The following is a 13,344-nucleotide window of genomic DNA, read 5'->3' on the forward strand; positions in this document are numbered from 1 at the left end:
CATGTGCATATACTCTTTTTAGTATCAAGATAATATACATTTTTTAATTTATTAAGTATACTGTAGCTCATATATTTTTTGTTTTATTAGTGAGTACTGTACGATTGTTACATTACTGTTGTCATTAAGTCTATGATCATGTGCTAACAATATTTGTTCAAGTAGTTTAAAACTGTATATTTTATAACGTTACAGTAGAAAAACTCGGTTAATTACTTTCAAACATTACCGCAACTGAGTGAAAATCCCTCTCCCTCTTTCTCTTAATATGTATTTGATGATGTCGCATTTAAGGACGGTAAAGTAATAAGTGATATATCCTTGCAGGAGAATCAATTTCTTGCAAACGCACTAAAATAAAAAGGAATACAACAGAAACATTAAGGATTTTTATGTGCACGTTTACTTGAAAATGTCAAGAGATTCAAAATAAATTCCATTTTGAGCGTACACGGTAATAATTATTATCTATGATGTAATCGGAGTTCGTCAAATGTTTAATACAATGTTAATTGCGAAAAGATACATTGTTTCTGAAATTTAAGTGAACTGTGTGCATACTAAATCTTTTAGTATTACAAATTATTATCAAGTTGTAGGTTTTGGATAATAAATTTCAGTAGATGTATTAGGTAGGTAAAAAATATATTAGTATATATATATATAAAAAAATATATATATATATATATATATACACAACACATACATGTACTAGATATCTAAGCGGGATAAAATTTGCTTACCGCGCCATATAATTTACCAGTATTACTATTGTTATTGCTATTATTGCAAACTTTAAAGTGTAGACAGATGTAATCATTAAAATATTAGGATATTAACGTGTTGAGTGATGTACATTCAACAATTATGCTCGAGTGCGTGTTTTGACAATGAATCAATAGAAACACCAAATTGTCATGATAATTACAAATGCCGACTATTGTTGATGCAAGAAGTGTAATTAACTGGAAATATAAATTTTATATTTTCATATTTTATTTGGGCCCATTATTATATTTCTCAGTCACTGGTCTCATTGAATTTCATTTATTATTTTTAAATATCATTTTGTTAGGCATAAAATGTACTGTTAATATATTTGTTAATGGTTTTTCATTTTAGTAATTGAATATGTTTAATGAGAATTTATGAATACATTGAAATAATTTGCAGTTGGGCCAATCCTTGCCATAGATAATTATATGAACTATGCATGAGTCATATTATTTCTAATAATTGTAATTATTACAAGAAGATACTGTATTCGCTGTAAACTAAATGTATTCTACTACCAATTAATCTCAGACAGAACAACTTTGCTGTAAGATTTCCGAAAGTATGTGTAATAGAATAAGGATAGCGGTATATTAAAAAGATATTAAAAATGAATAAAAATATGAAAAAAATAGTAGAATAAGTAATCACCATGAAGTGGAGTACTTTAGTTTGCCTGCGAATTTTCTGTACATCATTTAATGTAACATATATGTATTTTCATCGGTAATATCGACTGCATGCATGGTCATTGCGCGTAATTTCTTAAAAATGCGGAATTAAGATCATATAAAAATTAAGATTTATTAAGATACATTTATATATATATATATATAACTTCTTTTAGATGCAAATCAAAGTCTAATTACTATTGTTTAAAACGATAGTTCTGTGGCTTATTTTGTTATTACTTACAGTGTGACATTTAATTTGTTTGGCTCTATTTCATCGATAATAGAATAATGAGTCATCCATAAAAACGATTTATTGAAATCAAAAGTATCATTTATTTGAACAATTATATATTTTCCATTGTTGCAATAAACGCCTTCTAACATAGTTATTGAAGATGTATCATGACATTGGAAAATATATTAATCGAACAGAAAATACTCGTTTTGTATATACTGCTTCACTTTAAAGGCAAATCGCTTTTTCTATTAACCAATTTAAAAAAAAAAATCGCGATTCATTTAAATGAAATTTTATTATTATAAAAGGACAACATTACTCTAAGTGACATTGAAGTATGATAACACCAAATATAAATTATATAATTAGAATATTATATCCCGTGGTGATATTAATGAACTCCGGGGCCTTACAAAGTGATTAAAAAAATTACATAAATAGTTCTATCTTACTTTTCGAGATTCATTCAAAGATTCTATTTTCCATGACATTAGTATAATGTAAGGATCAGACGTGCATTTATTTTTATGTTGGAGAAATGTTTTTATTCGTCCGCTTGATTGTATTTAAAAGGTAAACAGAACGTTGCTGTATGACTATGTTGCTATACTTTTATTTCCGCATTGTGCAATATACTTTTACAATTTTCAACGAAAACGAATCTAATAGTACGAATTTACGAGATGACTATACACGAATGAATATACTTTTTTACCTGTACAAGCGTAATAGTTGTTTAATTTTTTACAACGAAATTTTCACTACGTATTAATAAAATAATACAATAATTAATCAAAATATTTTCAAAATTACAATTGTTTATAACGATACATAATAAACAAATATCTCATCGAGATTATACTAAATCATTGAATTAGTCTAAAATATCAGATACTATTATTAATAATTGAGATATTAATAGCACTGTTGTAAGTAAAATTCGCCACGGTAACTTTATAATTGATATAAAACTACGTTTTAAGTGTCAGTTGACAATTCACTTTGTAGTTTGATTTAATATAAATAACGAATTTCGATTACTATGTGAATAGTATCAAAGTACACTATTAATGAGAATTAAGAACAGGAGTCCTGATAGAAAGGATATTTGTTTCCGATTATTTTAAACATTTTAGAATATACGTCGATGTGGATGAAATTACTTTTTTTTAAGTCACTGTACAAGGGGGTGGGGGGTGGGGGGTGGTGACCTTCTGAAAATGTATAATCTATATTGTATCAAGTATTTATTGTTTATGCATGTTCTATGCGTTTTATAAAAATTATGCATATCTATTGTCCGTCAAGAACTATTGATGATCGATTTAATTTCGATTATCATTTGTTTTTAAACTATCGAGCAATACATTCGCTATTTATATATTTAATATATATGTATAACTATTACTAATAATTGTGCACTAAGACTCGATTTAGGAACAAGTATTCCGATTTATATTTTTTCCTTGCTCGATGCTAAGGATTCTGAAATTCAATAAATATAGCTATACGAAAAGATAAATTCATTTTCATCGTAAAAGGACAATGTTAAGTCATAGAGGGGTTTACTGACCCAAGAGCGTACAGCCTATGCTATACACCGTTGGAAAGGTGTCGCCAAGGCGAATCGACTGATACCGTTTTTAACTTCGATATCAGATGGGATCATGTCGAAAAATGGCCTCAAAGTTCGAGATTTTGCGGTTTTGAACAAAAGAATCCGGTCGTAAAAGCCCATCCGGCCCGAGGGACCTCGGGTAGGCACCTGAGGGAAAACCGAGCGGTGTAAGCGATACTCTAGCAGATTGGGACGGCAAATGTGCCCCACCACCTTCATTTCAGTGCCGTGTTGGGCCTGCGTTTGCCGCATGGGCCCCGTTCGAAATGCCCAGGGCGAAATCGCCAATGGATCAGTTGTTTTTCATGAACATAATATATTCATGATAGACGATTCGCAGGTATAAGTTGGGAATGTGCAGGTTAGTATTCAGACTAATGCGTCACTTACAATAGTGAATGGAGTGACATTTTATTGATTGAACGAAACATAATGATGTGAATACTGAATACTAATCTGCACATTCCCAACTCATACCTGCGAATCGTCTATCATGAATATATTATGTTCATGAAAAACAACTGATCCATTGGCGATTTCGCCCTGGGCATTTCGAACGGGGCCCATGCGGCAAACGCAGGCCCAACACGGCACTGAAATGAAGGTGGTGGGGCACATTTGCCGTCCCAATCTGCTAGAGTATCGCTTACACCGCTCGGTTTTCCCTCAGGTGCCTACCCGAGGTCCCTCGGGCCGGATGGGCTTTTACGACCGGATTCTTTTGTTCAAAACCGCAAAATCTCGAACTTTGAGGCCATTTTTCGACATGATCCCATCTGATATCGAAGTTAAAAACGGTATCAGTCGATTCGCCTTGGCGACACCTTTCCAACGGTGTATAGCATAGGCTGTACGCTCTTGGGTCAGTAAACCCCTCTATGACTTAACATTGTCCTTTGTATTGGCGCGTTTCCTCTTATTTCTATTCGGTTCTGTATGAGGGTAGTAAATAATATAAGTGGCACATTATCAATTAGCCACTCAAGACCATTTACCAAACTGTATATCAGATCAGGTATAACTTTTACTTTTACATAATGTTAACAGCCACGTATTACGTTTGGGTATTGTCCTTCTTAATGACCTTCAGCGGCCAGTTGATTTTGCACCATCTCAATGAAACACCAATATACATAGATGCTTTATATGACGCGGCATATGGTGTTTTATTCGTAAAACGAATTACAATGCCTTTAAAATCGTAGCAAATAAATAAAATCGTTCACGTAATATTGCATTACAAGTATTCTCGTGTAAAATTAAGTCAAGGTACGTTCGTGTTGCGTGTACAAAATATATACACGTGACAAGCGAGAGTAACATGTTTTCGTAATAATTAATAATTAGGTGTATCAATCGTCTCGCTTTCATTTAATTTTAGTAAAGTCGAGAAGAATTGCTTAGGCGTACATGTGTACCGAGTGATTCCCTTTTATGCGTAGGTGGTTGTTATTTCAAAGAGTAGGTCTTAACGAGAAATTCCACATTAATATGTCAAGGAAAATTTTGGTTGCAGAGGCGTGTAGGATATCTCAAGGCCAAAAAGCGTGACCAGAATTCAAAATTTAGAAATAAGACAAACGAAATCTTGTTCGAACTCTAGTTACGCTCTTTGAGTCGGTGACAAAAAATATGCCAAATGCCATTTACAAAAAGATAAGTGACTGTGGAATGCCCTTCAATCCTTATATATTCAATTTTCTAATTTTACAGTCTCTCAAATACATTCATTTACAGATTGAAATGCGTCACCTTGTGTATGTAAATATAAAAGCTATCATTCGATGTTATATTCAAAATCCTTAAAAAAATCACTGTAATTTGGTTATGTTCGTTATCATCAATAAAGAAGTTCCTCTACCTATTGTTAATTATTTGTTTCGAAAATCTTGATTAAGATCTATTGATGACTATCGAGAAAAAAGCGAGAGGAACGTATCGTCCTTCCACGAGAAAAAGGCACAACAGCGTGTTTACATCCCCAGTCCTGTTGCAGTCCGCCGACTCACAGGTATTGGTCGAAAACGGTGACGAAGATCGGTGACAGCCAATCAGCGGACTGCAGCAAGAATGGGGATGTAAACACGCCGTGCCTTCTTCTCGTGGAAGGACGATAATTGTACTAAAGAACTTCATTCGCAGAGAATGAGACAAGGTTAAAACTGCGACGAATATTCACCTGAACTCGAACGATGGTATTGTTAATGTCTCGAAGAAAAATGAATGATGAACGAATAAAGAGAATTGTTGTAGTCAAGTCCGTGCTCTTTAAAAAACGAAAAAACGAAAAAACGGTCGAAAAACGTTTCACAGTGTGATGTTTATTTCTTCTTTTTTCGAGGCTTGTCCTGTGGCGCTGGTAAATTCTCTTGTTTTCGCTTGGACGCTGGTTTTGCACCTATGCTGCCGCCCTTTTTTCGCCTCTCTTGTCTTTCCCGCTCCTCGAGTTCTTGGTTCTCGCGTTCTATCAATGTAATCAAAGTATTGCATCGTCGTTGCAATTCCAAAGCCGTGCGCGACTTGACGAACCAATCGAAACGGAATTGCGGCGCTGATCTGACCGTAGCTCGTAGCTCCTCGTAAACATTTTCCTTATCGAAGCCCAATTTGTGTAGCATGCACACAAGGAAACGATCCTCTTCTTCGGTGTAATTCTTTCCCTTATTCGTCCCGTAAGCTATCCTCAACTGATGAAACGGTGCACGATACCTTGCCATCTTGGCATCTAAGGCTTTCTTAATTCCAGCTCGTCTTTGTATCTTCGCCTCTCCGCGTTCGATTTGAGCCATAACCCTGTCAATGTCCTGCAACTCGTGGCAACGTTCCCAAAAAACTGCAGAGTACTCCATCACCTCTTCTGGCGTTTTTCCTTCCACTTCCTTGGCAATATTCTCGATATCGTCACGACCGTACTTTTCGTTCGCCTTTATAAACTGATTAAAATCTCTTTTCGTCCAATTCGTGAAGCCTTGAGTGAGCAATTTCTCCTTTTCCACAATTTCTTCGTCGGACAACGGTTGAGCCTCGTCTATCTTACGCTGCTCTTCTTTTTGAATTCTGGCTGCGTCGGACCCAAGTTCAGGATTCTTTGGAACTTTGTATCCTACGGTTTGACGGAAGTAATAAATTTCTTGATCGAGTAACTCAAATAATCGTGGCGGGAAGAACTGGAAGTCTTGAACTATTGGCTGTTTCGGAGGTCTGGGTGCTTTCGGAGCTTTCGGTTCAGATACTCTAAGAGCTTCCCTGAAGTAAGCGTCAACTGCATAATTAGCTTTTCGTTCTCGTTTTGGCGGTTCTATCCAGTTGCCGAGCCCGAGAATTTTTTGTTTTTCACGATAGTCCTCGCCCTCGAACTGATACACCGAATCTGTAGGTGCGTCCACGGTGAAGTTACGCAGCGACGATTCTCCCAGACTTTCAAGTTTCTGTTTCATCTCCTCGGTTTTCGCTTCGCCCTTTTGTAGAATAGTATCTATATCTTCATCCGTGATAGCACTATCTTTAGATGCAAATACTTCGTTTGCACCGTGCCTGATCATATTCAGCATTTCGTCTTTATTCAGTGCTGTTTGCTTTGCATCAACTAACCGCCCTTGTTGGATAACTAACTTATCTAAACGCAATTTAACTTCGGCACGCTCAACAATCTTTTCTTCTACAGTATTTTCTGTAATAAACCTGAATACACGAACTTGCTTTTGTTGACCTATACGATGAGCCCGATCCATTGCTTGCAAATCCATCTGTGGATTCCAATCAGAGTCATAAATAATAACTACATCAGCTGTTGCTAAATTTATACCTAAACCTCCAGCACGAGTTGACAACATGAAAATGAATTTCTCACTTCCAGGTGCATTATATTCATTGATTTGACGTTGCCTATCCTCGTGTGCTGTATTACCATCTAAACGACAGTATTGAAAACATCGCCAGTGACAATAGTCTTCTAAAATATCCAACATTCTCGTCATTTGACTAAATACAAGAACTCGTGATTCTTGCTGTTGCAATTTTGGCAATAATTTGTCCAAAATCACCATTTTGCCACAATTATAAACCAGATGTTCATCGGTTGTATAAGGAGGTCCAGGTTCTGCGCCATCAAACAAATATGGATGGTTACAACATTTGCGCAATTGCATCAAAATATTTTGTAGCCTCATTTTTTCAATTTTTCCAGCGCCGTTAACTATGTCTATGTCTTTCATGAGCACTTTAGTGTACCATTCTCTTTGCATTTTACTAAGACCAATGTACACCTTGATTTCTTTTTTTGGTTTAAGACCTTTCTCAACTTCAGATTTTAAACGTCTCAAAAGGAATGGTCGAAGAACTGCATGCAATCTCTCGACTAACGAATTATCACCTAAGAAACTGTTGGTATTAAACCAAGAGTCAAAATCGTCTGAACTATTAAACACATCTGGCAATAGAAAATTGAGCAAGGACCACAATTCATGGAGGTTATTCTGCAGAGGTGTTCCAGTTAATAATAGACGATTAGCTGTTTTAAATTCTCGCAGTATCTCTGATAGTTTTGACTTTTCATTCTTTATCCTATGAGCCTCATCTATTACCATATAACGCCAGTTGAACTTTTTAAATACAGACTTTTCTTTTATGACCATCTCGTAAGATGTTACGCAAACATCCCATTCTCCGGGCATCATAACATCTCTAATAAAGGTATTTCTAGTTTCTGCGTCTCCTATGAGACAAACTGCTCTTAGCGTAGGACACCATTTCTTAAATTCGTTCATCCAATTAGCCAAAGTGGACTTTGGAACTATAACTATATGCGGACCCGGAATGTTTCTGAAGTGTTTCATATATCCGAGCAAAGAAATAGTCTGTAGAGTTTTACCAAGACCCATTTCATCTGCTAAGATACCATTGATACCGTGTTCGTACAAGGATATCATCCAATTTAAACCTCGTATTTGATAATCTCGTAACTCACCAGATTTAATGTAGTGTGGTGACGATTCAAAACGTGTTGTAGTCGCAACATTGGCGTTACTCTCTGCTAATAACTCCTCGTCTTCTTCTTGTTCTGTCTTACGGTGCCTGTGATCAATGAGATCGACTTTCACAGGAGCTTCTGCTGGTTGTTTTCTGGGCCTGCCAGCTTTGACTTTCAAAGGACTTCCAGCTTTATCCTTCTGATTGTTCGTCATAAAATGGGAGAATATTTCAGTCTGTTTTAGTAAATAATCGAATCTCTTACTTCGATCAGTTTCAAGCTTTGTTTCGAAGTCACCACCACGAGACGACGTGGTCTCTGCCGAAGATCCATTCGAATTTTCTCCCGTGTCCCCTGTGTCTACATTTTCGTCTGGCTTCGACATTTTCCCTAATTTCAGAACTACCCTTTACGAGTGTAAATGAAATTATAGTCGAACTAACGCCCACGTAAACACGTACTTGATTTAATTACAACTATTTGTCTCTTAAATACCGGTCTCAACCCTGACGTTCACGAACGCACAACACCAATCGCCGCCATGTTGGATTGTGTTATCCCTCCAAAAGTACGTTATTAGTGCCATCTGTAAGCATTTGATCACGACCGCATCCGCGGTAATCGCAGAAACATTTAAATATGTTTCCATTAAATATGAAGGTTGATCAAAAAGTAAGATTCCCTTGGCAATATATTAGGAGAAATTTTAATTTTCCACGTGTATATATTGTTTATAACGTGACATATTCAGATTCTTGTGAAATCTAAGAGCAACGGACTCATCGTGTAGGGAAGCAACGGGTTTCAAGAAACAGTATAAATTGCAATAAAAATATTTGACATAGGGAACCTTACTTTTTGATCAACCTTTGTATCAGCGAACACAGTTCTATCGATGATGTAAATAAATTTTACAAACAAATAAATGATACACCGTGAGAATATTTAAAGTGATTTATCTATATTGCGGTAATTAAATAACCTTATTCTAAAACGTATATTCATAAACAATCTTTCCGTATAATTTGAAAAATAAACCTATTTACCTCTTAAAATTGCGCGTTACATTCATATTTATATTTATCTATTAATCAAAAATGAGAGAAAAGAAAAATAAAGAAAAATGAAGAAACACGTGGCTACTATTCAATCACATTTAAACAGCAATTAAAGTTTTTAAATAATACAACTGTGCAACAAGAACATTATTATTCTTACCAGAAAGATCTTCGTTTCTGCTCGAAGTATGTATGTCCATCGATATTGTTTCCTAGACGACGGTACCCCGCGAAGTAGCAACACACTCGATACTGTGTACTACGATATTCAAGTTAAGCTAGGTTTCACCTTATACAACGTAGTACACTGTTCTCGCTAATTGTGATTCATTGTTATCAGACGAAAGCTTTCATTTTAACAAGGAAAGAGTGCCCGGTGAATTTTTACGGTAAAAAATGTCCATTGTCGAACAATCGGTCGCGAGCCAGGGGATCATCGTCCCGCCAAGTTTACCGATAATTTTAAAACAATTTTGCAAGGCAGCTATACGAACCCAACCGTACGATTTACTTAAATGGTCCAGCTCGTACTTTCGAGCGTTGGCTGACGGCGAGGACCCACCAACAAAACTGAGACTCGAATATCCACCACCGAGCACCGCTTCCGGATTGACGCTTGGTTTTCTTAGAATTTTGCTAAGGCAATTCGGAGGTACTCACGCAAGCGTGCAAATCATTCGAAAACCATTATTTAATCGTTTAATCGCTTTGACCTAAATGTGTATTGTATATGTATATTAAATACAATAGACTTTTTAGTTATTTTAGCGCGTAGAATCATTTCCTTGAGTATTTATATTTCTAAAACACCTTATATTTATTTTAATCATAACGAAATAATAAAACGATAAAACAATTTGAAATTCTTCGTATTATTTCGATGTTGAATATTTGTTGGGTAGATTATAACAAATCGTTGCCCGTGGAAATGATTTTACGTCGTTGGGATTGCTTGTGCTTGGACCGACGAGATTTAAATTTGATCATGATGATCGGGAAATTTCGACGAAGGTGTCAGGTGAAAAAGTTTCTGGCTATAGCGGTGGGCCTCTTAGGATCGAGTCTCTTCGAGACGATGATCATGATTTGTGAATTATTCACTCACGAACCCGAAGGAGGATCAGCTATGGTTCCTGTTACGTTGTTCATGGAGATTTATGGGTAAGTTGGATGAAGTTTTTAAGTAGATGCGCAGAGTTACAACTATTTATTTACTTTGAATGAAATTCTTATATCTTTATAATACATACAAGAAATATGCAAAATATATGCAGTATGTAAAATATGCAAAATAAAAAATACATTTGTGGTGTCGCCTCCCATGCTCGCCACTAGAGGGGCCACGCTCTCACAAGCGCTCGACCGACCCCTCGGTTGCTATACATATACAGGGTGTTGTTCAGCCACATCTGGGAAAAATTTTAATGGGAGATTCTAGAGGCCAAAATAAGACGAAAATCAAGAATACTAATTTGTTGGTTGAGGCTTCGTTAAAAAGTTATTAACGATTACAGTTTGTTGAGTGAGAATCACCATCGCATGCACGTAGCTGTTCACAGATTGCCGTTCTACAGGCGGATCTTTAAACGTTAATAACTTCTTAACGAGGCCTCAATCGACAAATTGGTATTCTTGATTTTCGTCTTATTTTGGCCTCTAGAATCTCCCATTAAAATTTTTCCCAGGAGTAGCCAAATACCCTGTACTTTCTGTTATATTTAAATCTTGAGACTAAGGTGGCGTTTTAATGACTTAAGACAATTATATAGTTTATAGTTTATTAAATATAGATCGTAAAACAAACAGTAATGATCACAAATATCTATTTCTACACAATTATATTTTGTATTTTGTTAATAAGAAATTCTGTTAATCTAGTTCCAAGGCTAATCTTTCGCGCTCCCTGCTATACATTTATAAAATCGTCCTGCTACCTAACCCAGACACGATTTTTAATATTTGCTTCAAGCAAAACAAAAAACACATATTTCATATGTTACAATATACAGGGTGTTCAACCATCCCGGGGAAAATTTTTAATGGAAGATTCTAGGAATACAAATAAGACGAAAATCAAAAATACTAATTTATTAATTGAGGCTTCGTTAAAAAGTTCCGCCTATAGAACGGCAATCTGCGAACAGCTGCGTGCATGTGATAGTGGTTCTCACTCAGTATGAGAAACTCTACTTAATGACGTATCGACAGCCTCACAGTCTTGTGAGTGAGAACCACTACCGCGCACGCGCAGCTGTTCGCAGATTGCCGTTCCACAGGAGGAACTTTAAACGTTAATAACTTTTTAACACAGCCTCGATCAACAAATTATTGTTCTTGATTTTCGTCTTATTTTGGCCTCTAGAATCTCCCATTAAAATTTTTCCCAGGGGTATACATATGTTTTACATAAAATGTCCAGGTATTTGGCAGGACTTCGATGCGACGGTAGCGAAAGGGACTCCTCCGATGAAGATCCGACAGAATTCATTTTATGCAACGAATCCAACGATTCTAGATCATTTGCGAGCCAAGAACCTAGCGATGATAAGTTCTCCGTGGATCGTGTTTGCTCTATCGCGAGCCAAGACACCGAAGCGGACGTAAATTTGGATTTGGAGCTGGTGTCAAAGGAAGACATTGACTCCTCAAGAAGTAAATTGATTTCTAAGCTAATAGGAAATTAAGTTTAACAGGAAATATTCTTTATTTTCTTTCAGCCGATATTACGCCACAATTAGGCGAGAGTTATACCGATCAGAGAAAAATGGTCGACGATAAAACCGAGCAAGATTCTTCCAGCGAAGGAACTTTGAAAGTAGAAGAAAATAATGAGAATTCTGGCGCGGATGCTGAATTGAGTAAAAGATCTCGGTCGAGCGACGGGAAAAAATCGACCAAAAGTGAAAATATATCTGACAAGTGTACGTCTGGCAGCAATACTCCAGACGGAAATGCAAGTAAAGATCAAAGTGTTCGTAGCATAGATCGTAAAGCTTCGAGCGGTAAAAGAAGAAAAAAAATCCTAGATCCAAAATCGCTTAAGTATCGTCCGAATGTTCCTGGTGAGGATTAAGAAGAAAAATTTTACGATTTGCTCAAATTTATTATGTACGTAATTTAACAACTTTGTTATGTTTAGGTATTGGACCTCGTTTGTCGGCTGAAGAGGTAGCCAGTGTGGCGATATGGATGAGCGAATGTGCAAGAATACAGGAAGGTATGGTAGGTCCACGAAATTTTCGGCATATGAATTGTCCTCCTTTAGACAGACAACAAATATCGGAATCATGACGTTAAATAAATTTTCGCAATCTCTGAGCTTGCAAATAATTTTGCATCAATAATAATGCATTGAACGCACGTCACTTCTCTATTAAAAACAGCAAAAAAAAACAATTGCAATAACTTTACATAAATGTTCAAAAATTGAAATTGTTAAGGTATGTAAAATAGTGTTTTGTTTAGAATGTTTAAAATTTACGTTTATTGTTAAGTCATGTATAATTAGTGGACGTGGAACATATTGTTATACTTGCCAGTAAAATAGAAAACACTGTAGGAAAACCAGAAATGCATTACACAGTATTATCAGATGATATTATTATCCTACTTCATTTATTTTAATGTTTTTTTACTTTTTAGTAGACACTTGAACTTTTTATTAAAACAATAATATACAGAATAGTTAAATATAAAAGATGCAATACCGTATACAAGATTAGCATACTTGGATGGTATTATTATCATAACATTATTGTGAGCAGTTATTTAATTCACATTTAGTGATAATTATATACCCTAACTGTACCATGATAGATACAATTCAGTCATACGAGGTACTACACCGCTTTACTTAGAGGAAGTTATATACATGACTTTGTAAACAAAATAAATAGAAATGTTGAATTTAAAAAGACATTCAGTGTACTAGCACTTTTCATCGATTATACCTATAATATTTTAATAAGTATAAATTTGGTATATAGTAAGTCTTTAACAATTGTCGAATGAAC

The 13,344-nt window shown here is 35.5% G+C and overlaps 2 protein-coding genes across 2 annotated transcripts; one reads left to right on the forward strand and one right to left on the reverse strand.

The window, feature by feature from the left end:
- Nucleotides 1-5,312: 5,312 nt before the first annotated feature.
- LOC122403255 (chromatin-remodeling complex ATPase chain Iswi) lies at nucleotides 5,313-8,800 on the reverse strand. The gene has a single exon (XM_043406665.1). The coding sequence runs from the start codon at nucleotides 8,656-8,658 to the stop codon at nucleotides 5,626-5,628; it is 3,033 nt and encodes a 1,010-aa protein (XP_043262600.1). The 5' UTR covers nucleotides 8,659-8,800; the 3' UTR covers nucleotides 5,313-5,625.
- Nucleotides 8,801-9,727: 927 nt separating this feature from the next.
- On the forward strand, nucleotides 9,728-12,977 carry LOC122403293. The gene is made up of 5 exons (XM_043406735.1): nucleotides 9,728-9,983; nucleotides 10,234-10,492; nucleotides 11,751-11,983; nucleotides 12,049-12,393; nucleotides 12,471-12,977. Exons 1-5 carry the CDS (start codon nucleotides 9,728-9,730, stop codon nucleotides 12,620-12,622), a joined length of 1,245 nt encoding a protein of 414 aa, XP_043262670.1. The 3' UTR covers nucleotides 12,623-12,977.
- Nucleotides 12,978-13,344: the final 367 nt, after the last annotated feature.

Source organism: Colletes gigas, unplaced genomic scaffold (assembly GCF_013123115.1).
Source record: "Colletes gigas isolate AHSC1104 unplaced genomic scaffold, ASM1312311v1 Colletes_gigas_Sc00048, whole genome shotgun sequence".
Taxonomy (NCBI): Eukaryota; Metazoa; Arthropoda; class Insecta; order Hymenoptera; family Colletidae; genus Colletes; species Colletes gigas.

Excerpts from the sequence above, each read along its gene's own strand:
- LOC122403255 (XM_043406665.1), bottom strand. The coding sequence starts at position 8,658 with ATGTCGAAGCCAGACGAAAATGTAGACACAGGGGACACGGGAGAAAAT.
- LOC122403293 (XM_043406735.1), top strand. The coding sequence starts at position 9,728 with ATGTCCATTGTCGAACAATCGGTCGCGAGCCAGGGGATCATCGTCCCG. Across the intron at positions 9,984-10,233 it reads TTTGCTAAGGCAATTCGGAG|ATTATAACAAATCGTTGCCC; the intron begins GTACTCACGCAA and ends TTTGTTGGGTAG. Across the intron at positions 11,984-12,048 it reads AGACATTGACTCCTCAAGAA|CCGATATTACGCCACAATTA; the intron begins GTAAATTGATTT and ends ATTTTCTTTCAG.